At 41.0% G+C, this 25,982-nt stretch overlaps 1 protein-coding gene and 1 long non-coding RNA gene across 3 annotated transcripts; both read left to right on the top strand.

The window, feature by feature from the left end:
* The first annotated feature begins 1,708 nt into the window (after positions 1–1,708).
* On the top strand, positions 1,709–15,061 carry LOC134823813 (uncharacterized). Of its 2 annotated transcripts, XM_063835389.1 has the most exons (13): positions 1,709–2,739; positions 3,512–3,598; positions 4,403–4,509; positions 6,845–6,938; positions 7,548–7,649; positions 8,181–8,285; positions 9,059–9,188; positions 9,337–9,434; positions 9,612–9,743; positions 9,873–9,964; positions 10,113–10,331; positions 12,721–12,878; positions 14,773–15,061. In XM_063835389.1, exons 1-13 carry the CDS (start codon positions 2,577–2,579, stop codon positions 14,921–14,923), a joined length of 1,638 nt encoding a protein of 545 aa, XP_063691459.1. In that variant the 5' UTR covers positions 1,709–2,576; the 3' UTR covers positions 14,924–15,061. The 2 variants fall into 2 exon arrangements, with proteins under 2 accessions (XP_063691459.1, XP_063691460.1); XM_063835390.1 differs by lacking the exon at positions 3,512–3,598 and having other exon boundaries at positions 2,568–2,739.
* Positions 15,062–17,509: 2,448 nt separating this feature from the next.
* LOC134823818 (uncharacterized) lies at positions 17,510–25,047 on the top strand. Its single transcript, XR_010161325.1, has 3 exons — positions 17,510–17,591; positions 17,761–17,871; positions 23,567–25,047. It is a non-coding gene; the product is annotated as an uncharacterized LOC134823818 (long non-coding RNA).
* Positions 25,048–25,982: the final 935 nt, after the last annotated feature.

Here is a 25,982-nt window from a genome sequence, read left to right as displayed (position 1 = left end):
ACTGGTCGAACAACTGGTCGAACAACTGGTCGAACAACTGATCGAACCACTGATCGAACCACTGATCGAACCACTGATCGAACAACTGGTCGAACAACTGATCGAACAACTGATCGAACCACTGATCGAATAACTGATCGAAGAATTGGTCGAAGAATTGGTCAAAGAATTGGTTGAACAACTGGTCGAACAACTGGTCGAACAACTGGTCGAACAACTGATCGAACCACTGATCGAACCACTGATCGAACAACTGATCGAACAATTAGTTGAACAACTGATCGAACCACTGATCGAACCACTGATCGAACAACTGATCGAACAACTGGTCGAACCACTGATCGAACCACTGATCGAACCACTGATCGAACCACTGATCGAACCACTGGTCGAACCACTGATCGAATAACTGATCGAACCACTGATCGAACCACTGATCGAACAATTGATCGAACAACTGGTCGAACCACTGATCAAACCACTGATCGAACCACTGATCGAACCACTGATCGAACCACTGATCGAATAACTGATCGAAGAATTGGTCGAAGAATTGGTCAAAGAATTGGTTGAACAACTGGTCGAACAACTGGTCGAACAACTGGTCGAACAACTGATCGAACCACTGATCGAACCACTGATCGAACCACTGATCGAACAACTGGTCGAACAACTGATCGAACAACTGATCGAACCACTGATGAACAATTGATCGAACAACTGATCGAACAACTGATCGAACAATTGATCAAACAGCTTATACTCTTATACAATTTTATAGAAAATTTGTACGTGATTTGGCACTAGGATGAGGATGAGTGTTTTTGACTTTGCAGGCTGATATATACGAGCCACGAGGCTTACAGGCGCCCATCAGGATGAGGTTTGCAGGTTGATATAATATACGAGCCACGAGGCTTACAGCGCCCATCAGGATGAGGTTTGCAGGTTGATATAATATACGAGCCACGAGGCTTACAGCGCCCATCAGGATGAGCTTTCACTTTGCAGGTTGATATATACGAGCCACGAGGCTTACAGGCGCCCATCAGGATGAGGTTTGCAGGCTGATATATACGAGCCACGAGGCTTACAGCGCCCATCAGGATGAGGTTTCACTTTGCAGGTTGATATATACGAGCCACGAGGCTTACAGCGCCCATCAGTATGAGGTTTCACTTTGCAGGTTGATATATACGAGCCACGAGGCTTACAGCGCCCATCAGTATGAGGTTTCACTTTGCAGGTTGATATATACGAGCCACGAGGCTTACAGCGCCCATCAGTATGAGGTTTCACTTTGCAGGTTGATATATACGAGCCACGAGGCTTACAGCGCCCATCAGTATGAGGTTTGCAGGCTGATATATACGAGCCACGAGGCTTACAGCGCCCATCAGGATGAGGTTTCACTTTGCAGGTTGATATATACGAGCCACGAGGCTTACAGCGCCCATCAGTATGAGGTTTCACTTTGCAGGTTGATATATACGAGCCACGAGGCTTACAGGCGCCCATCAGGATGAGGTTTCACGATATTTTTACAGGGATATCATATATCGTATATATATATATATACCCCTTCTATATATACGAGGGGTGGATATTGTAATCTAATCCCGGATGTAATTGTATTATTGGATGTAAGATCAAACTGAAATGTAATTAAAGCACCGTGATTTATTGTATTCCTGTTAGCAGCAGCACTGGATAATATAAAGCTGATCACACATTAGGTTTTACATTGGAGGGGGGGGGGGGGGGGGGGGGGGGTTACGAGGTGTCACTATTTCAGAGTTCCGTGTGATTGCAATCTCACAGGACATAGCTAGAGTTTAATTTGAGTTGTGTATTTCTGCTGTTGCTATCTTAACTCGGGTTACTTCCAGTTTAATACTTGTAGACCAACTTAATCGCAAATCTTACTTAAATATTTGTTGCCTTATACTAAAGAAACTACACAATCTATACATATTACACAGGAACTAGTTGCTCCGAATTACACGTGAATTGTCTCAAAGTTTTAATTGTTACTATAGAGCTCCTCTAACATAACACCTATTTACCACTTTTTGTGAAGGTCATTGTCCCCCTTGTTGTTGTTGGCATTTTTACACACGTCACAGTACCACTACAGCTATAACACCGACCTGTTAGATTGTATTGTACACAGTTGGCAAGGTATAACAAGGGGTTGCCAAGGTAACACAGTTGCCAAGGTAAACGAGTTCCTTAATTAGTGTAACCTCGCAATTTTAGCCCCTAAAATTATTTCATGTCTTTTTCATGTCTTTTGCTTATGCTTTGGCAGTTTTATTTGCTTTGTTTGCACCCTCTCTTTTTTGCGGCTATAGGACGTTAAATTGAACTTATTTGCATCAACTTGGCATCAAAAGCAAATTGGCACCCCCTCTGGCCTCTAGTAGTGCCAACTGTAAGGACGACTAAAACTTTGTGGTTAGTCGTCCTCCGAATTGTCTTTACTGTTTAATAAAAATGTTAACTATATAGCCATGGTTGTCCGAAGTATTTAGTTATTATAACTAAAAGCTCTGCACTGAAGGTATATAGGCAGGATGGTTAGTAACCTAATGAAGAAGTATGTGGGTTTAGTAGTACTGCTAATTTGCGCAATACTGGCTCTTAAAGAGATTGCTCAGTTCGTCAGTCCCCCCTGCATCAACTCTCTCAACTTCACTCTCACCTCTATAAACACAGAGCGATCCAGCCGGAGACAAGGTTTCTTATTTATTTAGTTATTTATTAAGTTATTCATATAATATTTAGTTATTCGTTGATTAAGCTATATATTGACTCAGTTTTAACTGCTGTCTTGCTGAACTGCTGTTTTGTAATGTAATATAATTCTGTTTCACACTTCCACATTACTATTATGTACAGTAATATGCTGTGTGAGTACTTAGTATTAAGTATAGTAAGTAGTAAGTTAATTAATGTGCTGTATTAGTAGTAAGTATAATAAGTAGTAAGTTAATTAATGTGCTGTGTTAGTATTAAGCATAGTAAGTAGTTAGTTAATTAATGTGCTGTGTTAGTATTAAGTATAGTAAGTAGTAAGTTAATTAATATGCTGTGTTAGTATTAAGTATAGTAAGTAGTAAGTTAATTAATATGCTGTGTTAGTATTAAGTATAGTAAGTAGTAAGTTAATAAATATGCTGTGTTAGTATTAAGTATAGTAAGTAGTAAGTTAATCAATATGCTGTGTTAGTATTAAGTATAGTAAGTAGTAAGTTAATTAATATGCTGTGTTAGTATTAAGTATAGTAAGTAGTAAGTTAATCAATATGCTGTGTTAGTATTAAGTATAGTAAGTAGTAAGTTAATTAATATGCTGTGTTAGTATTAAGTATAGTTAGTAGTAAGTTAATTAATATGCTGTGTTAGTATTAAGTATAGTAAGTAGTAAGTTAATTAATATGCTGTGTTAGTAGTAAGTATAGTAAGTTAATCAATATGCTGTGTTAAAAGTAAGTGATCTGAATTTCAGACCATATGAAGATACCCTCAGAAGTTATTATAAAATTAGACGGTAAAGCTAAACCGCAGCCGCTGAGCGCTGTTGCCAACCAATACAGTAAGTTTTACTTTAATTAGATTACAGTAAGTTTAACTTTAATTAGATTACAGTAGGTTTAACTTTAATTAGATTGCAGTAAGTTTAACTTTAATTAGATTACAGTGAGTTTTACTTTAATTAGATTACAGTGAGTTTTACTTTGATTAGATTACAGTGAGTTTTACTTTAATTAGATTACAGTGAGTTTTACTTTAATTACATACAGTGAGTTTAACTTTAATTACATACAGTAAGTTTAACTTTAATTAGATTACAGTGAGTTTTACTTTAATTACATACAGTAAGTTTAACTTTAATTCGATTACAGTAAGTTTAACTTTAATTAGATTACAGTGAGTTTTACTTTAATTACATACAGTGAGTTTTACTTTAATTAGATTACAGTGAGTTTTACTTTAAATAGATTACAGTGAGTTTTACTTTAATTAGATTACAGTGAGTTTTTAATAATGCTTGCCGCTTTCTGCCGCTGATTTGCTGCTGCTTTTATTTTACTATTTTGTTTTAGATAACAGGTTTGGACTAATGAGTAACATATTCATAAAAAGGTTAACTGAGTAACCGTGGGGTCACTAATAGTTACTAATGGTTACTAATGGTTACTATTGGTTACTTATGATTACTATTAGTTACTTATGATTACTATTAGTTACTAATGGTTACTTATGATTACTATTGGTTACTAATGGTTACTATTAGTTACTAATGGTTACTATTGGTTACCTATGATTACTAATGGTTACTATTAGTTACTAATGGTTACTTATGATTACTATTGGTTACTAATGGTTACTTCCTCAGGTGACACTTTCACAGGAAACAGGTTAAAGATCTGGTTTGGTGGTCGCTGTATTGATGCAGATGATGACAATAAAGAACTTACAGTTGCCCACTGCAATCCTGACTGGGTAGGTGTTGACTTGATCAGGGTGCAATGTTCCAATGGTGTGTGTAAGGACCCCCTCTGGCTACGTGCCTGTAGGGGGCATATTGGGGGTACAATGGTGGGTGTAGGGACCCCCCTAGCTACGTGCCTGTAGGGGGCATATTGGGGGTACAAGGGTGTGTGTAGGGACCCCCCTCTGGCTACGTGCCTGTAGGGGGCATATTGGGGGTACAAGGGTGTGTGTAGGGACCCCCCTCTGGCTACGTGCCTGTAGGGGGCATATTGGGGGTACAAGGGTGGGTGTAGGGACCCCCCTAGCTACGTGCCTGTAGGGGGCATATTGGGGGTACAAGGGTGTGTGTAGGGACCCCCCCTCTGGCTACGTGCCTGTAGGGGGCATATTGGGGGTACAAGGGTGTGTGTAGGGACCCCCTAGCTACGTGCCTGTAGGGGGCATATTGGGGGTACAAGGGTGTGTGTAAGGACCCCCCCTGGCTACGTGCCTGTAGGGGGCATATTGGGGGTACAAGGTTGGGGGATAGGGGGCATATTGGGGGTACAAGGTGAAACTTTATTCACTAAGTAAGTATACTAAAGATAAACTTTATTCACTAAGTAAGTATAATAAAAATAAACTTTATTCACTAAGTAAGTATAATAAAAATAAACTTTATTCACTAAGTAAGTATAATAAAGATAAACTTTATTCACTAAGTAAGTATAATAAAGATAAACTTTATTCACTAAGTAAGTATAATAAAGATAAACTTTATTCACTAAGTAAGTATAATAAAGATAAACTGTATTTACTAAGTAAGTATAATAAAGATGAACTTTATTCACTAAGTAAGTATAATAAAGATAAACTTTATTCACTAAGTAAGTATAATAAAGATAAACTTTATTCACTAAGTAAGTATAATAAAGATAAACTGTATTTACTAAGTAAGTATAATAAAGATGAACTTTATTCACTAAGTAAGTATAATAAAGATAAACTTTATTCACTAAGTAAGTATAATAAACTGCAATCCTGACTGGGTAGGTGTTGACTTGATCAGGGTGCAATGTTCCAATGGTGTGTGTAGGGACCCCCCTCTGGCTACGTGCCTGTAGGGGGCATATTGGGGGTACAAGGGTGGGTGTAAGGACCCCCCTAGCTACGTGCCTGTAGGGGGCATATTGGGGGTACAAGGGTGTGTGTAGGGACCCCCCTCTGGCTACGTGCCTGTAGGGGGCATATTGGGGGTACAAGGTTGGGTGTAGGGGCCACCCTGGCTACGTGCCTGTAGGGGGCATATTGGGGGTACAAGGGTGGGTGTAGGGACCCCCCTCTGGCTACGTGCCTGTAGGGGGCATATTGGGGGTACAAGGTTGGGTGTAGGGGCCCCCCTAGCTACGTGCCTGTAGGGGGCATATTGGGGGTACAAGGTTGGGTGTAGGGGCCACCCTAGCTACGTGCCTGTAGGGGGCATATTGGGGGTACAAGGGTGGGTGTAGGGACCCCCCTCTGGCTACGTGCCTGTAGGGGGCATATTGGGGGTACAAGGTTGGGTGTAGGGGCCCCCCTAGCTACGTGCCTGTAGGGGGCATATTGGGGGTACAAGGGTGGGTGTAGGGACCCCCCTCTGGCTACGTGCCTGTAGGGGGCATATTGGGGGTACAAGGTTGGGTGTAGGGGCCACCCTGGCTACGTGCCTGTAGGGGGCATATTGGGGGTACAAGGTTGGGTGTAGGGGCCACCCTAGCTACGTGCCTGTAGGGGGCATATTGGGGGTACAATGGTGGGTGTAGGGGCCACCCTGGCTACGTGCCTGTAGGGGGCATATTGGGGGTACAAGGTTGGGTGTAGGGGCCACCCTAGCTACGTGCCTGTAGGGGGCATATTGGGGGTACAATGGTGGGTGTAGGGGCCACCCTGGCTACGTGCCTGTAGGGGGCATATTGGGGGTACAAGGTTGGGTGTAGGGGCCACCCTAGCTACGTGCCTGTAGGGGGCATATTGGGGGTACAATGGTGGGTGTAGGGACCCCCCTGGCTACGTGCCTGTAGGGGGCATATTGGGGGTACAAGGGTGTGTGTAGGGACCCCCCTAGCTACGTGCCTGTAGGGGGCATATTGGGGGTACAAGGGTGGGTGTAGGGACCCCCCTCTGGCTACGTGCCTGTAGGGGGCATATTGGGGGTACAAGGGTGTGTGTAGGGACCCCCTAGCTACGTGCCTGTAGGGGGCATATTGGGGGTACAAGGTTGGGGGATAGGGGGCATATTGGGAGTACAAGGTTGGGGGCATATTGGGGGTACAAGGTTGAGGGATAAATCTTTAGTTAAACTGCAGAATAATCGCGCTTTCCTCAGGAACAAACCTTTAGTTTAACGGCGGAGGGTAAACTGATTCACGACCCGTCGGGAAAGTGTGCCGCTCTCAATAAAAATAAACTTTATTCACTAAGTAAGTATACTAAAGATAAACTTTATTCACTAAGTAAGTATAATAAAAAATAAACTTTATTCACTAAGTAAGTATAATAAAAATAAACTTTATTCACTAAGTAAGTATAATAAAGATAAACTTTATTCACTAAGTAAGTATAATAAAGATAAACTTTATTCACTAAGTAAGTATAATAAAGATAAACTTTATTCACTAAGTAAGTATAATAAAGATAAACTGTATTTACTAAGTAAGTATAATAAAGATGAACTTTATTCACTAAGTAAGTATAATAAAGATAAACTTTATTCACTAAGTAAGTATAATAAAGATAAACTTTATTCACTAAGTAAGTATAATACAGATAAACTTTATTCACTAAGTAAGTATAATAAAGATAAACTTTATTCACTAAGTAAGTATAATGAAGATAAACTGTATTTACTAAGTAAGTATAATACAGATTAACTGTATTTACTAAGTAAGTATCTGTATTATAAATAATAAGAAAGTATTTATGATAATAAATGATAAAATCAATACACCTTCTACTTAGTAATCAACTGATAAAAAGGTTTTACTTAGAAATCAGTATACATTTTCTGATTTTGATTAACAATATTTCAGATTTAGTGGATTGCGAAGAGGGTATGATATTCAACCTGTTTAATAACTCCTTCATCCGAAGTGAGATAGGTGGCAGGACAATGTGCATCTCTCCTACAGTCCGTTAGTTGCTATCTGACTGTTCCAGTGTTCCAGAGATATTTCCAATGCTAACTGCACAAGGTTACCATGGTAACTGCACATTGCACAAGGTTACCATGGTAACTACACATTGCACAAGGTTACCATGGTAACTGCACAAGGTTACCATGGTAACTACACATTGCACAAGGTTACCATGGTAACTGCACACTGCACAAGGTTACCATGGTAACTGCACATTGCACAAGGTTACCATGGTAACTGCACATTGCACAAGATTACCATGGTAACTACACATTGCACAAGGTTACCATGGTAACTGCACAAGGTTACCATGGTAACTACACATTGCACAAGGTTACCATGGTAACTGCACACTGCACAAGGTTACCATGGTAACTGCACATTGCACAAGGTTACCATGGTAACTGCACATTGCACAAGGTCACCATGGTAACTGCACATTGCACAAGGTTACCATGGTAACTGCCTTATCTAACAGCTTTTTTGTCTCCTATTTGTTTATTTTAAATTCAATATTTTTTATTTCAGAGACAGATATCCGCCAATCTAATAGATTCACCTGTTTGAATGTCCCTGTTGCTTTGACGCCGTGTCACGAAGAGGATTCACGAATAGAGCTTATCGAGGATTCATGTTAGTGTATTATTTTACTCTCAGTGTTACCATAGCAATACAATGTTATTCAGTGTTACCATAGCAATACAATGTTACTTTAGTGTTACCAAAGCAATACAATGTTACTCTCAATGTTAACATAGCGATACAATGTTACTCTCAGTGTTACCATAGCAATACAATGTTACTCTCAGACCTCAGTGTTACCAGTGGCGTAACAAAAGGCCCTGCTGATCCCGCTGTGCAGGGGGGGCGCCGTCTTAGGGGGGCGCCAAATTGTCGTTTGAATGTGGGACAATTTCGAAAACTTAACTAAAGTACTAGCAAAACTGCGCGTTTTGCTCTAGATACACACTTTTTTAGAGATTTTACCGGCGTATTCTTTAAAATCACCTAATTTGTTCAATTTTAGGGAGGGGCACCAAAAGGGGAGGGGGCGCCAACAGGGGGGCGCTTTTTTCGGCAGGGGGGCGCCAACAGGCAACGTTACGCCACTGAGTGTTACCATAGCAATACAATGTTACTCAGTGTTACCATAGCAATACAATGTTACTCAATGTTAACATAGCAATACAATGTTACTCCCGGTAACAATAACAATAAATGTTATTATCAATTTTTACCATACAAAGCACAAACATTTCAAAAAAGATTAGTATGAATTTTATGGTGACTATGTTAATATATTAATAGAAAAAAGTGGTTAAATTAAATAAAAACAATTAGCATTGCAATCATTGTATTAGTATTGCTAATTTATAGTATTGTTACTGATTGATTAACATTTTCAGTTTTCTTGTCGGAGAGAAAAACTTTCAAAGACACAGTCGCCCCGTCAACCGGGTCATGCACTTTTAAAGCATGCGGACTGAACCCCCCTGTCAAAGCAGTGGAGATGTTAAAACCTCTCTTTACCATCAGGTACAATGATTCTTGATTCTTTTATATATCGAATTTTCGAATAAAAATACAATAACCACAGGCAAATCTATAATGATGTGAATCAAGAATAATTATTTTTTGAATGAAAACTTAAATTTAAAATAATGACAAAAACAATGATTGTCAGATGTAAGAAAGTGTTTGATTGTGTAACCGTGGTAACAAAGACAGCGAGAAGACCTTACCTTGTCATGAGACTTGCTAAATCTATCAGGGACAAAAAAGGTTTGTAGTTTGTAGTTTGTCATTTACTGACAATCAGCACTTACTTATAAACGCACGGTCAGGGATCATTTACTATTTAGCTAAGTATCACCATGGTTTCCTCTCGGTTTTTTGAGATATGCTTCACATGCTGTCCAATGATTTAACCTGATCTCTTTGACCAATGCCACATTACAGGATATGATCTAAGGATAATAGCATATGACGATGGTCCTAACGACTACCCGAAAGAAGTTTGGGACGATATGAAGGAGTACCCCTTCCTTCAGTATATGATAGGGGACAGTGATGATATGGGCATCTCGCTAGGTTAATTTTTAAGCTTTCTCTCGATTTTTAGAGTTCTGTTCGTCTTTATGAATTGTTGTATTACCAAGACGAGTTCGTTAGTGGTCATTTCATGTTTAATTCCTGTTTTAATTCCTGTTTAATTCCTAGGCAGGAACTTGGCTCTCAAGATGGTAAAAACTAAGTATTTCCTCCTGGTGGATGACGATCATGTTTTCAACGATAAGTCTAATCTTGACAAGGTCAGTTGTTATAGGTTCTACTGTTTTTGATAACCATATGTCAAAGTAAAGATAATTAGAAAGAAAGAAACTAACATTAAGAAATTGTAACATTTTAAACCATAGTTGCTATGTTAAGGTATCTTATAACTAACTATAAAACATTCAGATGATAGAGATACTCGACACAACGGACGCTACCCTGGTCGGAGGCAAGTTTGAAGGGTTTATGAAGTTTGCGGGAGCGCTGAGGTTCGGTAACTACCACGGGAGAGAAGAGTTTGCTATTTTCAGCGGGCACTGTGACAGAAACCTCACCAAGTGGGGGTGCGAGCAGTGCGACTCCACCAGCAACATCTTCATGGCTAAAACTCAGCCTGTATTAGAGGTAAGTGGGATGCGAGCAGTGCGACTCCACAAGCAACATCTTCATGGCTAAAACTCAGCCTGTAGTAGAGGTAAGTGGGGTGCGAGCAGTGCGACTCCACCAGCAACATCTTCATCCCTAAAACTCAGCCTGTATTAGAGGTAAGTGGGGTGCGAGCAGTGCGACTCCACCAGCAACATCTTCATGGCTAAAACTGAGTCTGTATTAGAGGTAAGGGGGGGTGCGAGCAGTGCAACTCCACCAGCAATATCTTCATGGCTAAAACTCAGCCTGTATTAGAGGTAAGTGGGGGTGCGAGCAGTGCGACTCCATCAGCAACATCTTCATGGCTAAAACTCAGCCTGTATTAGAGGTAAGTGGGGTGCGAGCAGTGCGACTCCACCAGCAACATCTTCATGGCTAAAACTGAGTCTGTATTAGAGGTAAGTGGGGTGCGAGCAGTGCGACTCAACCAGCAACATCTTCATGGCTAAAACTCAGCCTGTATTAGAGGTAAGTGGGGTGCGAGCAGTGCGACTCCACCAGCAACATCTTCATGGCTAAAACTCAGCCTGTATTAGAGGTAAGTGGGGTGCGAGCAGTGCGACTCCACCAGCAACATCTTCATGGCTAAAACTCAGCCTGTATTAGAGGTAAGTGGGGTGCGAGCAGTGCGACTCCACCAGCAACATCTTCATGGCTAAAACTCAGCCTGTATTAGAGGTAAGTGGGGTGCGAGCAGTGCGACTCAACCAGCAACATCTTCATGGCTAAAACTCAGCCTGTATTAGAGGTAAGTGGGGTGCGAGCAGTGCGACTCCACCAGCAACATCTTCATGGCTAAAACTCAGCCTGTATTAGAGGTAAGTGGGGTGCGAGCAGTGCGACTCCACCAGCAACATCTTCATGGCTAAAACTCAGCCTGTATTAGAGGTAAGTGGGGTGCGAGCAGTGCAACTCCACCAGCAACATCTTCATGGCTAAAACTCAGCCTGTATTAGAGGTAAGGGGGGTGCGAGCAGTGCGACTCCACCAGCAACATCTTCATGGCTAAAACTCAGCCTGTATTAGAGGTAAGTGGGGGTGCGAGCAGTGCGACTCCACCAGCAACATCTTCATGGCTAAAACTCAGCCTGTATTAGAGGTAAGTGGGGGTGCGAGCAGTGCGACTCCACCAGCAACATCTTCATGGCTAAAACTCAGCCTGTATTAGAGGTAAGGGGGGTGCGAGCAGTGCGACTCCACCAGCAACATCTTCATGGCTAAAACTCAGCCTGTATTAGAGGTAAGTGGGGGTGCGAGCAGTGCGACTCCACCAGCAACATCTTCATGGCTAAAACTCAGCCTGTATTAGAGGTAAGGGGGGTGCGAGCAGTGCGACTCCACCAGCAACATCTTCATGGCTAAAACTCAGCCTGTATTAGAGGTAGGACACTGAATCTTGCTGATACCTGTCCTGATGTCTTTCCTAATACCTGTCCTTATATCTTTCCTAATACCTGTCTTAATATCTTTCCTAATACCTGTCCTAATATCTTTCCTAATACATGTCCTAATATCTTTCCTAATACCTGTCCTAATATCTTTCCTAATACCTGTTCTAATATCTTTCCTGATACCTGTCCTAATATCTTTGCTAATACCTGTCCTAATATCTTTCTTAATACCTGTCTAATATCTTTGCTAATACCTGTCCTAATATCTTTGCTAATACCTGTCCTAATATCTTTCCTAATACCTGTCCTAATATCTTTCCTAATACCTGTCCTGATATCTTTCCTAATACCTGTCCTAATATCTTTGCTAATACCTGTCTAATATCTTTGCTAATACCTGTCCTAATATCTTTCCTAATACCTGTCCTAATATCTTTCCTAATACCTGTCTAATATCTTTGCTAATACCTGTCCTAATATCTTTCCTAATATCTGTCCTAATATCTTTCCTAATACCTGTCCTGATATCTTTCCTAATACATGTCCTCATATCTTTGCTAATACCTGTCCTAATATCTTTGCTAATACCTGTCCTAATATCTTTCCTAATATCTTCCTAATATCTTTCCTAATACCTGTCCTGATATCTTTCCTAATACATGTCCTCATATCTTTGCTAATACCTGTCCTAATATCTTTCCTAGTACCTGTCCTGATATCTTTCCTAATACCTGTCCTAATATCTTTCCTAATACCTGTCCTAATATCTTTCCTAATACCTGTCCTAATATCATTCCTAATACCTGTCCTCATATCTTTGCTAATACCTGTCCTAATATCTTTCCTAATACCTGTCCTGATATCTTTCCTAATATCTGTCCTAATATCTTTCCTAATACCTGTCCTGATATTTTTGCTAATACCCTTTCTGGTAATTGTTTTAATAATTGTCCTAATAATTGTTTTTGCATCAGATAGGAGGCTGGAGCGAAGAGTTACTGATAGCAGAACATGCAGATTTCTTCGTAAAAATGAAAGCCGTGGGAAATAAAATAGTGTACTGTGACGATATAGAGGTTATAAATCAACAGGAGACTCCGGAGGAACGATCCAAAAATTATCAAAAACTCAGGTTAATAATTTACTATAGCAATACTATAGGTTACTATAGCAACGCAGCAAGTCACTATAGCAACATTATTGATTATAGCCAAACTTCTAGTTACTTATTTACTACAGTAACGCTAAAAGTTAGCATCGTTACAGACAACTGGACAACAGTACAAGTTACGGTTCTTTTGCGATAGTCAAAACGCGACAACTAGCGCTGGATGGCGACAACTAGCGCTATCCAGCGCTAGTTGTCGCTATCCAGCGCTGGATAACGCTGGCCAGCGCAAAATATATGTGTTCGATAATTGTCGCTATCCAGCGCTAGTTGTCGACATCCAGTGCTAGTTGTCGCTATCCAGCGCTAGTTGTCGCTGTCCAGCGCTAGTTGTCGCTATCAAGCGCAAAATATCAATTTTTGATAATTTTTCGATAATTGTCGCGACAAATAGCGCTGGATAGCGACAACTAGCGCTGGACAGCGACAACTAGCGCTGGATAGCGATAACTAGCGCTGGACAGCGACAACTAGCGCTGGATAGCGACAACTAGCGCTGGATGTCGACAACTAGCGCTGGCCTGCGCTGGCCATAGATAGCCAGCGCAAAATTTTTGCGATATTACTCGTCAGCTAGCGCTGGCCAGCACAATGTATCAAAATCAATATCATATACTTGCGATATTACTATAAGTATATACTTGCGATATATTATTACTATTAGAATAGAAATTCGGCGGAATGACAGGCTGAGCGCCGCCCAATAAGTTGAGCTCCGCCCAGCTAGTAAGCCAACGCTAACAATTGTAAATGTAGGTTTATAACCGTACCTTTAGTTTTAGTTTTAGTTTTTACAAATATTTGCGCACTGGATAGCGCTGGCGCATGGCGCTGAATGGATGATGATTAATCACTCTACACTCGACTGTCACGTGACTTTTTCAACCCGTTCTCTAGCTGGTTCTGAACGACTTTTCGAAACCCTAACCCTCTAATCTGATCCCAACCCTAACCCTAACCCAATCCTTAACAAAAACATATGCTGAAACCCTAACCCTAACGAAAAATTAGACTAACTTCCTTATACGGTCATATCACGTGATCAAGACAGTTTTTCGCCAATATCTCGTCAGGGGAGCATTTTAACCCTATGTCATGGGGGGGGGGGGGGGGGGGGGGGGGGGGGGGTGATTCGGAATCAGCGTCCGAAAATACATCGATTGAAGTTGGTTTCATCCGTCGGGGGCCCTTTTAGAACAATCTCGAAGATCGACTGTAGAGTGATTCAGCACGCTTGGCGCTGGATAGCGCTGGATAGCGCTGGCTAGCGCTGGATAGCGCTGGATAGCGCTGGATAGCGCTGGATAGCGCTGGATAGCGCCGGATAGCGCTGGCCAGCGCTAGCTGACGAGTAATATTGCAAACATTTTGCGCTGGCTATCGATGGCCAGCGCTGGCCAGCGCTTGCCAGCGCTAGTTGTCGCTATCCAGCGCTAGTTATCGAACTGTTTTCTGCGATGGCCAGTTGCGCTGGCCATCGCAAACTATCGCGTGCGACAGTGTCGCATAGCCAGCGACAACTAGCGCTGGATAGCGACAACTAGCGCTGGATGGCGACAACTAGCGCTGGATGGCGACAACTAGCGCTGGATGGCGACAACTAGCGCTGGATAGCGACAATTATCGAACATATAAATTTTGCGCTGGCCAGCGTTATCCAGCGCTGGATAGCGACAACTAGCGCTGGATGGCGACAACTAGCGCTGGATAGCGCTAGTTGTCGCGTTTTGACTATCGCAAAAGAACCCAAGTTACTATAGCAACACTAGAAGTTACTATAGCAACATCATACTATGATGATCATAGCAACACTAAAAGTTAAAGTAAGTTAGAGTAAGTTGATGTTGCTTGTTCTCAGGTACGATATGGGAAGAAAGAACAGGATGTTCCGATTAATGAACGCTCGCTACAACGTTAACGGGCTGTTCTGGTGTTCAAAGTACGAAGTTGTAGAAGAAACTCAAGAACTTAAGTGTCTGGAAACAAAACACAAGATTGGATACTGCTAGGCTATTTGACCAGATACCCAAAGCCTGCCCACATTTATATATCACAAATTGAGAGATCATTTTTGTGGGGCAGAAAACCGATATTATCATCAATATTATCACCACTATAGTCCGACACTTTGACTTCGAATCCCAAACGTTTTTTACAAATTGTAATACTAATTATTTCGTTAATATTAATAACTTTCAGATAATAATTTGTTTTTCCTTTTATATTGTAAGATGGAGTGATTAGACAACTTTTATTTTCGGTTTGATCAGAGCGCGCATGTAGGGAGCTGCGATATCCAAAAAGCTCGATCACTCCGCAAAACGATGTCGTCATAACAACGCGCAATTTTCAGCCTGATCACTCAGGGACAAGGTTAAATTTGCCGAGGGTGGAATTTCAATTCCAAATTGAGTGAACTTGATAGAATGGTTTGTTAATAAAACAAAAAGCTTGATTTACCTAAGATTATTCAAACTTTAAAATAAATATTGCCATGTTACATAAATGGTTTTAAACATATACGGCTGAAACTTTGTTGCTGCATTCAATGTACAATGTACATAGTATGTACATTGTACATTGAATGCAAACAAGTTTCAGTCCTATAATATCTTTAAAATCATTTTCATTATTTTAGGTGAAACTTTTTTTAAAATCAGACGATCAACTTTTTCAATTTTGATATAAATTGGCTTCCATTACTCATAGTCATGGTCAGGGACAAAAGAAAATCGCGATTATTTTGCCAAAAAATCGCGATATTGCGATTTTTAACAGACTATACAGAAGACAGTTAAGACTATACATAAAATTTGTCGCAAATAATGGAAAAATCGCGATTCCGCACATGCTGCGATTTCCTTTTGTCAGGGGTGTAGGAATGATTTTCTTCTAAAATTCTAAATATTTTTTGGCGCTTCGCGCCACAGCCAAATTTCGAGGGTAAGGACAAAAGGAAATTGCACTTGCAGCATGTTGATGTGCGGTATCGCGATTTTTCAGATCCTGGCATCACAAAATCTTACCTGGGGGCCTCAGGCTATTATATTCATGTTTATAATCATATGAACATAAATCACCGATCAATAGAGATTCGATTTCGGCGGAATGACAGGCTGAGCGCGGCCCAGTGGCTCTGGCAGTAAGACAAATCGCGATTTTTTCAGTTCTCCGCGTCAAATTGTGCATTTTCCTTTAAATCTGAGGACCAAATTTGCGTATTTTCCTTCAAATCTGTGGGCCAAATATAACGTTTTTTATAATTAGTATATTTGACCAAAACCCATAATCATGGGTAGGGTGGACCGCTGCCAGTGTCTCTCTTTCCCAAACAAAAGGATATGATATCAATTTGATTGACCGTTCTCAAATGCAAAATGATACCGAGAATGAAATCGGTCGCTCGCTTTTCCCATTCATTTACAATTGTAATAGATTAAGAAGAACTACCCGAAGGCAGCTGTACTCGGCAACAAAGATTCAATAAACTTCAGCTAATTCATTAAAATTTAATTACCACCCTTTTCCCGAAATACTAGGTATCGACCCGAACACAACCCAAAGAGATTTTTACAGCATGTGATTGATCATGATGTAATTAATCGAAACTTATTACAATTCGTAAGCCGTGAATGAATGGGAAAAGCGAGCGACCGATTTCATTCTCGGTATCATTTTGCATTTTGGAAAATGCCTGGAAAACAATAAAGGGGATATAATACTAATAGTATAGGGGGCAAAAAGTATTGTGAATATAACGGCAACGGTAATGCTTGCCAGCATTGTGATATAATACAATCATTTAACTATGTTGTAATATGGTATTCAGAGATATCTTTTAGGATATCTTAGTTTTAGTATAACGTTTACGGGACGTAGAATTTAGTATGTGTTTCCGGGTATATATTAACCAATGTTTTTATATGTTCGTATTTGGGAGTTACACATTTTGAGTGTAAGTCGGTTGGCTGGCAGAACTACTGTCAGACTAACTGTCTGTAACGAGCCGTCCGCTCACTTTGCACCTGACTAACAGCCAGACCTGTGGTTGGTCCTCGCGGACGCAGGGTGACTGCTAGTGGAGTGCTTATTGGCGAGACGGCGTGTCACGTGGTACAAGCAGATGCGTTGTGCCGTCACGCAGTATGGCGTGACGAGTTTTGAGAGTATACCCGGAGAGCCGGATGTGAAGAGCTCACTTCTTAGTTGCCCCTTAATAACTTTAAGGGATTCGAATTAACGGTAGCCAGTCTTACTGAGCACTACCAGTTGTGATTTGACACGTCGTGTGATCTATAATCACGTTAATCGATTAGAGCGAACACTTGGAAGTTTTTATCTGTTGACGTTCACTTTGTATTACTTTTCCATTTATTTAATTCTCCTTTTTAGTTACTCGTTTCATTTCTACTATACGGTACGCCCTGCCGTTCGTGCTACGTGACTAGAGCTTGACTAGCATACACTAAATACCAAGAGAACTCCGTTTTCTATATCTGGAGGCCACTTTTAGTGTTGCTATTTTGCTCGTGATCCTTCTATTATCACTTATATTCAGTATAGTTTCGATTAGATCCTAACGTTGTCATTTGCTAAGCTAAGTTCGGGGTTACGTCGCAGTTCAGAAGAATTACGTGGAGATTGTTCGAGATCTTTCAGTACTTCCTACTAGATTTGGTAAGTGTTGCTACCCATTTTGTGGTACCTGTTATATATTCCTGTTGAGTGCGATCGTTTTGACGAGCACCTAGTTTACAGCCGCTTGGAGACTTCAGTACGTTATTACCTAGATTATTAGTGAGTTTTGCGTGAGTTTAGCAACCTTACTTTTCGTACATCTACTCAGGAGTGATAGACGTAGAAGTTACAGTTCCAGTAAAGCTAAGTAAAGTCTTGACTAGAAGATTTTCCAGCAACGTGAGGAGTACGCCTGTTCCAGTACTTATCTTCTCTATTTGTAAGTGTACTTTTACATTTAGATTCACGTTTTAGCATGTGTGATAGTTATGCAGCTGAAATGGAGTGGGCAACGTCAATTATCGAGTCAAACATAAATAAGACTATGGAGGAGATAGATGGTTTAGATACAGATAGCCATGACATTTCCGATTTAGAGAAGGAGTTGAATTCAGCTTTAGAATGCCTGCAGAATAAGATTGATAATGTACGGCCAGAACCACTTAGCACAGTTACTAAGTTTAGAAACGTGAACATCGGGGATGATTTTGACAACAGTATGATAACCCCATTGAATAGTTCAGTCGCTGGTCCACATTTGACGGGTGCCAAGCCTCCCAAGCCTCCTTACTTTGACACTGGATCTAATTTCATCAGATTTTCCAGGCGGTTCAAGGAGCATTTGATTCTGTGTGGACATAGCGGTGGTTCTGATATTAGCACGTATATGTTGTCGTACATTCGTTGTGAATCCACCTGGGAAATACTGCAGAAAATCTCTCTTAGGCCGGACGAGAGATGTAATATTGATCTTCTTATTAAGCGATACTCAGAGGAGATATTTCCAGCTACTCAATCTTGGGCCTATAGAACTGAGCTCATGTCATTGCGTCAGTTAGCAAATGAGAACCTACAGCAGTTTATTTCACGTATAGATGAGCTTGATTTTAAAGCCGGATACGACTGCGAGTCGAAGAGGGACGAGAGTTGCTTGCATGTTCTTGTTGTAGGAGCTCGTGACGTAGCTGTAAGGACTAAGCTTTATGAGTCCCAGTTACACTCCTATAGAGAGGCAGTAAAACTAGCAATCCACACTAAGCGTATCACGTTAGCTGTTGGTGGTGAACCAGGGAGTTTCACTCAGGCCCAGGATACGATTTTCGCCATTAGTAATCCTGAATTAGATGGCCAGAGAGCTAGGTTTGCAGCACCTAGACAAACACGTGACCACTTTATGACGGGCACTAGACAGGAGAGTTACAGTCCTGAATGTCCTCCTTCCCATTCGGAAGTTAACCAGCACACAGGCCGATCATGGACTCCTAATCTAGTTAGCAATAGTTTTAGGGGTGGTATGAGAAATTATGATCGTAGAAACACGTCTGTTCGGTCACGTTATCAGCCAACTCGCAACGTGGTTAATTCTAATAATCGGGGATCACGTAACGTTCGCTCTCAGTTAGAAGGTTGTTGGGAGTGTGGTAATAAAGGGCATTTTCAGAGAAACTGTCCGAGCAGATTTTCTGGTAATAGAAGTAGATATCAAGACAGAGGATCTTTATATCAGAGTGGTTATGGCCAACAGAGTGGGAACAGAGCGTATAGACCTAACAACCAGGCGCCTTTAAACTTCTATGAGGATTGCAACGAGATTGGTGGCAGTAAGGGAAACTGCATTTTGGTTGGAGGAAATTGTGCTGGTAGATCAGCAAATTTCTTTGTGGATACGGGATCATCTATTTCTATAATTGCTGAATCATTTGTCAGATTTATAGATAAGTTTGAGAAGGTTGTGTCGTGTAATCTCAAGCTCAAGTCCTTTTCGGGAAATAGCATAAAGACTTTCGGTCAGATTAAGCTTCCAGTGATAATTGCCGGAAAATCTTTTGAGCACACGTTTTTTGTTTCTGAATTTCATGAGGCAGAGGTTCTGATAGGCATGGATTTGATGTTTGATCAGGGGATTAATATTAATGCCAGAGATAGATTGCTGTATACTAATAAGGGTTCATCATGTTTTAGAACACCACCTAAACCCACTAAGCGCTGCATGAAGGTAGTATGCAATGAAACAGTAATTATACCACCTCTCTCGGGCACTCATATACAAGGCAAATTGTTGCGACCTAAAAGTCAACGTGATGACGTTTATGGCCAGTTAGAACCTCATATTAACACAGTTGTAGGTACTGGCATATTCACAGCGCACTCTCTCATACGGTCTGAGGACAACATGGTCCCTGTTAGAGTCATGAATCCTACAGATAAGCCTGTGAAGATAAGTAAGAGAACCTGGCTGGGCAAGATGAAGCCAGTAGAGTTTGGTGAGCGAGTGATGAGAATAACCTGTGAAACGGTTAATGCGATATCATCTGATTGTTCAGTGCCAGAGGTGAGCAAGTTAGCTGATGAGGAGCCGCTAGTTAAGGAATGGGATAGAGAGAGTCTTTTCAAACAGTTGAAGTTAGACGAGTTGAAGATAAGCGAGGAAGACAAGAATGATCTTCGAGAGGACTGTGTGGGAGTATAGAACCATTTTCTCGAGTGGAGAGCATGATTTAGGTTGTTGTAATTTCTTTGAGGCACATCTCCAGCTCAAGGATAACTATAAACCTAGATGGGTTCCATCGAGAAGGATTCCGTTTAAGCAGCAGCCGGAAATGGATAGACAGATTAGAGGTTTGCTTAGATCTGGTGTGGTTGAGGAATGCCCTGACCACTCTAATTTTAATTCTCCCCTTTTCCTGGTGCCATCAGGAGATCGCTCTAGATTAGTTGCGGATCTGAGAATGGTAAATTTAGAGCTTCAGGATGATTTGATGGAGCTGCCTAACTTGAACCACATTTTAGATAAAGTGGGCGATAAGAATCTGTATTCGACAGTGGATTTGAGTAAATCTTTTCACCAGGTTCCGTATACCAAGGAATCCAGGCATGTCACGGCGTTCATGCACAATCAGAAGAGGTATCAGTTTGCTAGAATGGTCATGGGCCTGAAATCTAGTTCAGCTACGTTTACTAGAATGGTCATGCGACTGATAAACGGTCTGGGTATATCAGATGCGTTAGCATTCTTCATAGATGATTTACTGATATTCACACGTGATGTTAAGTCTCACATTCAGATACTCTCGGTACTTTTTGCTCGTCTTAAGTTGGGTAATCTGAAACTAACACCTCGTAAGTGCAGATTTTTACGTGAGGAGGTTGAATATGTCGGTATTACTCTAACTAAGGAAGGAGTCAGGATGAACGACTCTCGCATAGAGCATATTAAGAAGTTAGAACCTCCCTGTAATAGAGCGGAATTGCAGTCAGTTTTGGGCATGTTAAACTATTCCAAGAAGTTCTGCAAGGGATACTCCGAGATAGCACGTCCCCTTTATGCTTTACTTCGGAAAAATAAGGTGTTTGAGTGGACTGAAGATTGCCAGAGTGCATTTCAGAGGTTACGTGACATGTTGATATCAAGTCCTGTCCTAGCTTTTCCGGAGGTTAGCGACCCGGAAAATAGTTATGAGGTGACTCTAGATGGTTCTAAACACGCATTTGGTGGCACTTTGACTCAGTGGATCAAAGGAAAGAGGAGGGTGATTGCATACTTTTCTCGTAAGGTTCCGGACCACAAGCGGATATGGCCGCAAACTCAGATTGAATTTGAGACTTTATATCAGACTCTGAAACATTTCTCGGTTTACTTACGTGGCGTTAAAAACTTCACTGTTATCACAGATTGTCTGCCACTCTTGAATATTACGACAATATTTTCAAAGATGTCATCTTCTGTTATCAGGAAGCTTCAGGAGCTTGCTAACTATACTTTTACTATGAAGCATATCTCGGGGAAGAGTAACCAGATGTGTGATGGACTTAGTCGTTATAAGTATCAGGTTTATGGTAAATCTCGAGAAAATGTTGCGAGCATTGGTCATAGTTCCACTTTTAGTCTTGATGCTGCGTTAGAGGGAGTAAACCGGGTGAGACGTGAGCATTATAGATGTAAACACCCGATACTGTTTAAGAGGATGCAAGTATCGGTTAGCAGCGAGACTGTGGTTGATGATGATTGCAGTAATCTGATTGAGGAATCTTGCAATGAGGTGAGTGTTGAGGACAGTATGATTCCGGGGTTCTTGTTTGATGAAAGTAGAGAAGACCCTAGTATTGTAAGCATTGTTCAAATTACGCCTGAAGTTGATAGCCGTCATTGCAATTGTAATCTTACCCAGGCTGATCCTATTCCTACAGAGGAAGCATCAGTAGTGGAAGCAGTGGAAAATGTTTCAGCGGTTACTAGTGATGTAAGCTCACTAGAGAGAGGGGTCAAATTTCTTAATCCTACCCATGAGCAGATTAAACAGGCTCAGAAGGATGATGATATTTTAAACCAGGTCTACAGTTGGGTTACCAAGGGTGAGAAACCTGTTGCCATTCAGACTAGTAAACTGCCTCAGGAACTGTTGAGTTATTGGAAACAGTTTGATCTTATAAGTATGAAGGACGGGATACTTAGGAGACGTTGGACTGAAGTGAGAGATCCGGAGGGGAGTAGAGAGTTGATCATAGTCCACGAATCCTTGCATGAATCTGTCCTGGACATGGTGCATAACCAGGAGACTGCACATGCTGGAGTAGAAAATTGTCTTGAGGTCTGTAAACGACATTTCTACTGGCCGAAAATGGGGGAATGTTATGGATCGCAGCATGTTGCAGGTGTGCAGCAAGTAAGCCACCTCAGGCATACAATAAGGCACCCCTCAAGCACATATTATTCCACTCCTTTAACTCAGCAATTTGTTTCGATCATATAGTTCCTGAAAAGGTTGGTGGTACACCTAGAGGTTACAAGTATATTCTGACTATAACCGATTGTTGGTCAAATTATGTGGTAGCTATTCCTACTAAGACCCAGACAGCTAAGGAGAGCGTGTCATTGATTCGAAGGTTTTGGATTGATCGTTTTGGCCAGCCTAGATTCATGATGGCTGATAATCATCCGGGTTTTAGAGCTAAGTATTTCGAGACCATAGCTCAAGCACTAGATTGCAAGTACATTCATGGCCAACCGTACGTTTCTCGTAGAACTGGAAGAGTTGAGAGAGCAAAACGTCGGTTGAATACTGCACTGAGAACCAGCTTACCACCGGGACGATACCAGGACTGGGATCTTTGGTTATCTAGAGTAGTCTTTGTACTGAACTCATTGCGGAATCGGCACACAGGTTATTCTAGCAACAGATTGGTGTTTGGTCGTGAGTTAAACACACCGTTAAGCCTGCTAGCTGAGAATCGTAAGGATTTCGAGTTAGAGCCTATGAAGGAGAATGAGTTTGATGTTGAAGCGTACGAGCTGTACAAAAATCTCAAGTTTATCACCAGGAAGGTGAGGGTCCAAGCTGAGCGTGATTTTTGCTATGCACAGAGATATCACGATAAGCACGTTAAGGGACCATTCTTTGAGGAAGGTGAGGAAGCTTTTGTTTTGATAAATTGTCCAAAGCACAAGTTCGGTCCTCGTTGGGTTGGCCCGTATAAGATCTCTAAGAAGATAAACGATCACTTGTACTGTTTAGATTTGCCTGATGGAGAGAAGAAGGTGTTTAACATTGGTAAGTTAAAACGGTATGTCAGGAACAGATTTTCTAAAAAACTAGAGACTAGTCCTACAGTGCCGAAAATTGTTAGCAGTGAAGCTGAGTTGAAGACGGACTCATCAAGGCGAGATGTAGTCTATTCCGATAGTGATAGTGAAGAGGAGATAGATTTTCAACTGAGAAGAGCACCAGTTGTAGCAAGGAGAAGAGAGGTTCATCCGAAGAAGTTTCGTCTGGAGGAGGATGGTGCAGATAGCATTTATAAACAACCTAGTTTTAGTTCAACTCCTAGGGCTGTTAATAGACCTGCTCAACTAGATCTGAATTCTACAAATCCTAGTTTTAGTACTGTAACACCTCTCACACATAACATTCCTTCAGGCGATAGTGTAGAAACAGTTGATAATTCTGCAGAGTTCTTCACTCCAGCTAGAGAGAGATCGGCCGCTAGAAGATCATCGAGTCCGGTTGTTGGTGAAGGAACGATGGGTCATAGCAGTTCTATGTCATATGATACAGTGGGGCACGACATTGACACAACAGGATCGCTTTCTCCTGTGGATCTAAGAAGACAGAGCCCTCCGAGGGAGGAGCGCAGATATAACACTAGGAGACCTGAGGAACGGAGACAACCTGATCGTCTAGGATACAACGTTAGACTAGTTACGGATCTTATAAAACTCTTCAACCAGTAGAAGACGGGTGGATGCACGGATAGGGAAGTACACTTACTTTGGAATCTAGTTTCAGTACAGTATAGTCTTACTCACTTAGCTAGACTTTCTACTTAGTACTTAGCAGTGGTATTGTACCTTACTTAGGCATAACACGTGTTATCTTTCAGAACATTACTGATAGGGATAATAGGATCATTACTCTCAACACGACTCGCTCAGGGCTGCTTTAGTGGCGGAAACGTAGAAACTTTCGAATTTATTTTGACTTCTTTGTTTGCTTGTCAAGGACGTTTTAGAGATTCCGATACATCTCTATCTAATAATGAAGACTCAACACCAAAGACTCTACAACTTGGTGCAAAAGGGAAGTATTTGAAGGTTTTGGAAAGTTTTGAAAGATTTGTGGAAGTCAATTTCAGTTTTAACTTTAGGATTTTGATGATTTGAATTTAATGCACAGGGTTAGGGCCGTGTATTATATTTTGAGACTTGACTTATTTTTAAGTTTTGGACTTTTGATGCGTCGGAGCATTGAAATTTAAATTTTGAAAAGGGCGATTATTTTATTGTTTTAAAATATTCGAAAAAAATTTTTGGGTAGAGATGTTGTAATATGGTATTCAGAGATATCTTTTAGGATATCTTAGTTTTAGTATAACGTTTACGGGACGTAGAATTTAGTATGTGTTTCCGGGTATATATTAACCAATGTTTTTATATGTTCGTATTTGGGAGTTACACATTTTGAGTGTAAGTCGGTTGGCTGGCAGAACTACTGTCAGACTAACTGTCTGTAACGAGCCGTCCGCTCACTTTGCACCTGACTAACAGCCAGACCTGTGGTTGGTCCTCGCGGACGCAGGGTGACTGCTAGTGGAGTGCTTATTGGCGAGACGGCGTGTCACGTGGTACAAGCAGATGCGTTGTGCCGTCACGCAGTATGGCGTGACGAGTTTTGAGAGTATACCCGGAGAGCCGGATGTGAAGAGCTCACTTCTTAGTTGCCCCTTAATAACTTTAAGGGATTCGAATTAACGGTAGCCAGTCTTACTGAGCACTACCAGTTGTGATTTGACACGTCGTGTGATCTATAATCACGTTAATCGATTAGAGCGAACACTTGGAAGTTTTTATCTGTTGACGTTCACTTTGTATTACTTTTCCATTTATTTAATTCTCCTTTTTAGTTACTCGTTTCATTTCTACTATACGGTACGCCCTGCCGTTCGTGCTACGTGACTAGAGCTTGACTAGCATACACTAAATACCAAGAGAACTCCGTTTTCTATAACTATCCTTATTTACCTGTTTCAATTGGTTATCTTCCAGATATAAATTCACATAAAATTCTAAAGTCCATAATTGCAATATAAATTTACTGTCCTAATAATTATCTGTACAATGAGAGTTTGGGCTTGAACTTCTTCCCTGAGTGAGTCTCAAACCGGGAGAACCGTAACATCGGAACTTGAATTTCCATACTCTAGTTAAAAGGAGCCCGATTATACGTAGTTAAATTAATGCGATCCTAATTTAATGAAATATAAGAATTAAATAATCTCTAGTAGTCATGGGAAAATAATACTTGAAGTAGGTAGTTTTAATAAGTTTTAACGTGCTAAAATCCGAGCTAGCCCCTTAACAGGGGTGCACGATAAAAAATAAACTTGCTCGGATTTTCGAAATTTTTGTACCATTGTTTTTTAGAGACTGTGAGAATTTTCACAATACCAAATTTGTCATACCTTTTTGAAATGATCACTTGATCAGTGAGTTTCGCCTTGTTGCCATATTTGATGGTGCGCGGCTTTCGGAGCAAAAGTAGGTCAAAGTGTAAAAGTCGCATAATTTGACGAAATTCGTTGATTTTTGTCGTATTATTCTGTCATATCTTCAGTTCCTTGAATGAAATTATTCTGAAAATTGGTGAAGACCTTCCAATAGGGCATTCACAACTGTCCGAAAAATTGGTGGATATTGGAGTTGATATAGTGATAAAAATGGGGCAAAATGGGGCAAAATACGCTACTTTTAGCTGTAACGTAATGTCTGATGGTTGGATATGCTTTACATTTTTCGGACACTTTCCTTGTAAGTGAAAAATCTTGATAAGCTTTTTT

The sequence above is a fragment of the Bolinopsis microptera genome, chromosome 12, assembly GCF_026151205.1.
Source record: "Bolinopsis microptera isolate Bmic1 chromosome 12, MBARI_Bmic_1.0, whole genome shotgun sequence".
NCBI classification, from domain to species: Eukaryota; Metazoa; Ctenophora; class Tentaculata; order Lobata; family Bolinopsidae; genus Bolinopsis; species Bolinopsis microptera.
This window is presented reverse-complemented; position numbering and strand designations above follow the sequence as displayed.